We start from the raw sequence: 1,834 nt of genomic DNA, 5'->3' as shown, positions 1-1,834 counted from the left end.
CGGCGGCGCGACGGGGCCGTCACAGGGGCTGTGAGGGAGGCGGGCGGAAGGGGAGCGGGCAGAGGCGGGCGGTGCTGGCGGAGCAGGGACCGGGCTGTTATAAATAAAGTATATAATCCGTGCTATTATGTAGAAAACTGAAATGTAATAAAACCATGCAGAGACAGAGTTTTAAATCCCTCTCCCCCCCCAACCTGGCTGAGAGGAAAATTTCACAACACTAAAGCAGTTGAACAAGAAGTTTTTTTCAGCACAGATGTAATCAATAGGTGAGGATTCCACCCCAGGTGGGGTTGGATCTTATCACCGGGACAGTAACACTATGATGACTTGATCACTATCTTCTGATATCTACATCTCAGCTGATAAGGAATTGGACATTCCGGGAACTAAGAATAACTGTTCCAGGAACCAGAGATGGCCCATCCATCATCCAGGATGGACAATTCATCAGACCCAGGAAAGGCTTTGTGCAGCCCAACTTCGGGACAAGAAAACATCATGAATATGCTAAATTGCGAGAAGAATAAAATTAATTCGGACTCTGCCAAAAAAAACTGTATAAGAAGGGACCAGCCGAAGCAGCATTTGTGAACTTGGGAGCTCTGATGCGATAGAGGTCAGATCTATGCGTGTTCACCCAGCTCCGACCCCGGGCTCGGGGCTGCTTTTCTCGATCGTGGTTTTTGAGACCGATATTTCGGTCACATAATAAATGTTATTTCTTTATAAATTTTGATTGGGCAATTCTGTTTTATCTTACGGGCGGTGCTGGGGAGGGCTGAGCTTTCACTTCTACTGCGGTGACCCCGGGCTCGGGGCTGCTTTTCTCGATCGTGGTTTTTGAGACCGATATTTCGGTCACATAATAAATGTTATTTCTTTATAAATTTTGATTGGGCAATTCTGTTTTATCTTACGGGCGGTGCTGGGGAGGGCTGAGCTTTCACTTCTACTGCTGGGACACGGGTAGCAAAGTGTCTCAGCAACTGCGTGGCTGTGCTGGGCTGGCCTGGGAGAGACTGCAAGCTCAGTGCCACCTGGCACCGAGCCTGCCCGATGGGATGCTCAGGACTGCCGAGAGAGCAGGAGGGAAGTCCGGCTGCCGTGTCACCTGGGCTCGCAGCGTGGGTGCATTTGGGTACATGCGGTCATACGGACAGGAGTGCAAGAACAGCCTCTCCCAGCCAGCCCAGGGGCCTGCTCAGCCCAGGCTGCGACTCCAGCAGATGCTCAGGGAAAAGCAAGGAGCAGGCAAGCACACGTGGTCCCATGCTCACTTAATCTCTCCATCACGAAATATTTGAAGCGCTGGAGATTTCCCGAGTCCGACGTGGTTTATCTAGACGCCAAGAGTTCTCTTGTCCAAGTGTTCACCTGTCACCCTTTGATGTCACCTAAAATTCCATTCCTAAAAAGGATGTGCTGCCACACGTCCTTGGCCAGGAGGCTCACCCACCCACCTGCTACCATTTGGGAGAACTGCTCTTGTGTGAACCTGGCTGCTGCCGTTACCCCCAACAGCTCCAGAGCCTGGCACGCTCCCTGCCCGGTCCCGGTCCCGGTCCCGCTCCTCGTCCCGGTGGGGCCGGAGCAGGAGCAGGAGCGCAGGTCCTCCCGTCCGCAAGGGGGCGCAACACAGTTTAGGCCAGCTGCGTGCCCGGAGCGGTGCTCGCCGTGTTTGGCCACGCCCCGTGTGCGGGTCCCGCGTCGCATGGCCACGCCCATCGCGGGCAGTGACGTCTGGGACGCGCTGTCTGCAGTGGCCGCGCTCTCGCCACGCCCCACTGGTCACGAGACGCCGGCGCGGGCGCTGATTGGTCGGCGGCGCGGG

At 55.1% G+C, this 1,834-nt stretch overlaps 2 protein-coding genes across 2 annotated transcripts in view; one reads left to right on the top strand and one right to left on the bottom strand.

Annotated features, from left to right (window-relative positions):
• TRMT2B (tRNA methyltransferase 2 homolog B) overlaps positions 1 to 1,716 on the bottom strand; it is a 12,024-nt gene extending 10,308 nt beyond the window's left edge. The window contains 1 exon segment of the mRNA XM_017737491.1: positions 1,464 to 1,716. Within this exon segment, the coding sequence (XP_017592980.1) occupies positions 1,464 to 1,716 (253 nt within the window).
• DKC1 (dyskerin pseudouridine synthase 1) overlaps positions 1,715 to 1,834 on the top strand; it is a 12,922-nt gene continuing 12,802 nt past the window's right edge. The window contains exon 1 of the mRNA XM_017737489.1: positions 1,715 to 1,827. Within this exon, the coding sequence (XP_017592978.1) occupies positions 1,715 to 1,827 (113 nt within the window). The remainder of the gene's footprint in view (positions 1,828 to 1,834) is intronic.

Source organism: Corvus brachyrhynchos, unplaced genomic scaffold (genome assembly GCF_000691975.1).
Source record: "Corvus brachyrhynchos isolate BGI_N302 unplaced genomic scaffold, ASM69197v1 scaffold346, whole genome shotgun sequence".
Classification (NCBI taxonomy): Eukaryota; Metazoa; Chordata; class Aves; order Passeriformes; family Corvidae; genus Corvus; species Corvus brachyrhynchos.
Note: the sequence above shows the minus strand (reverse complement) of the source record. Positions and strands in the feature narration are given on the sequence as shown.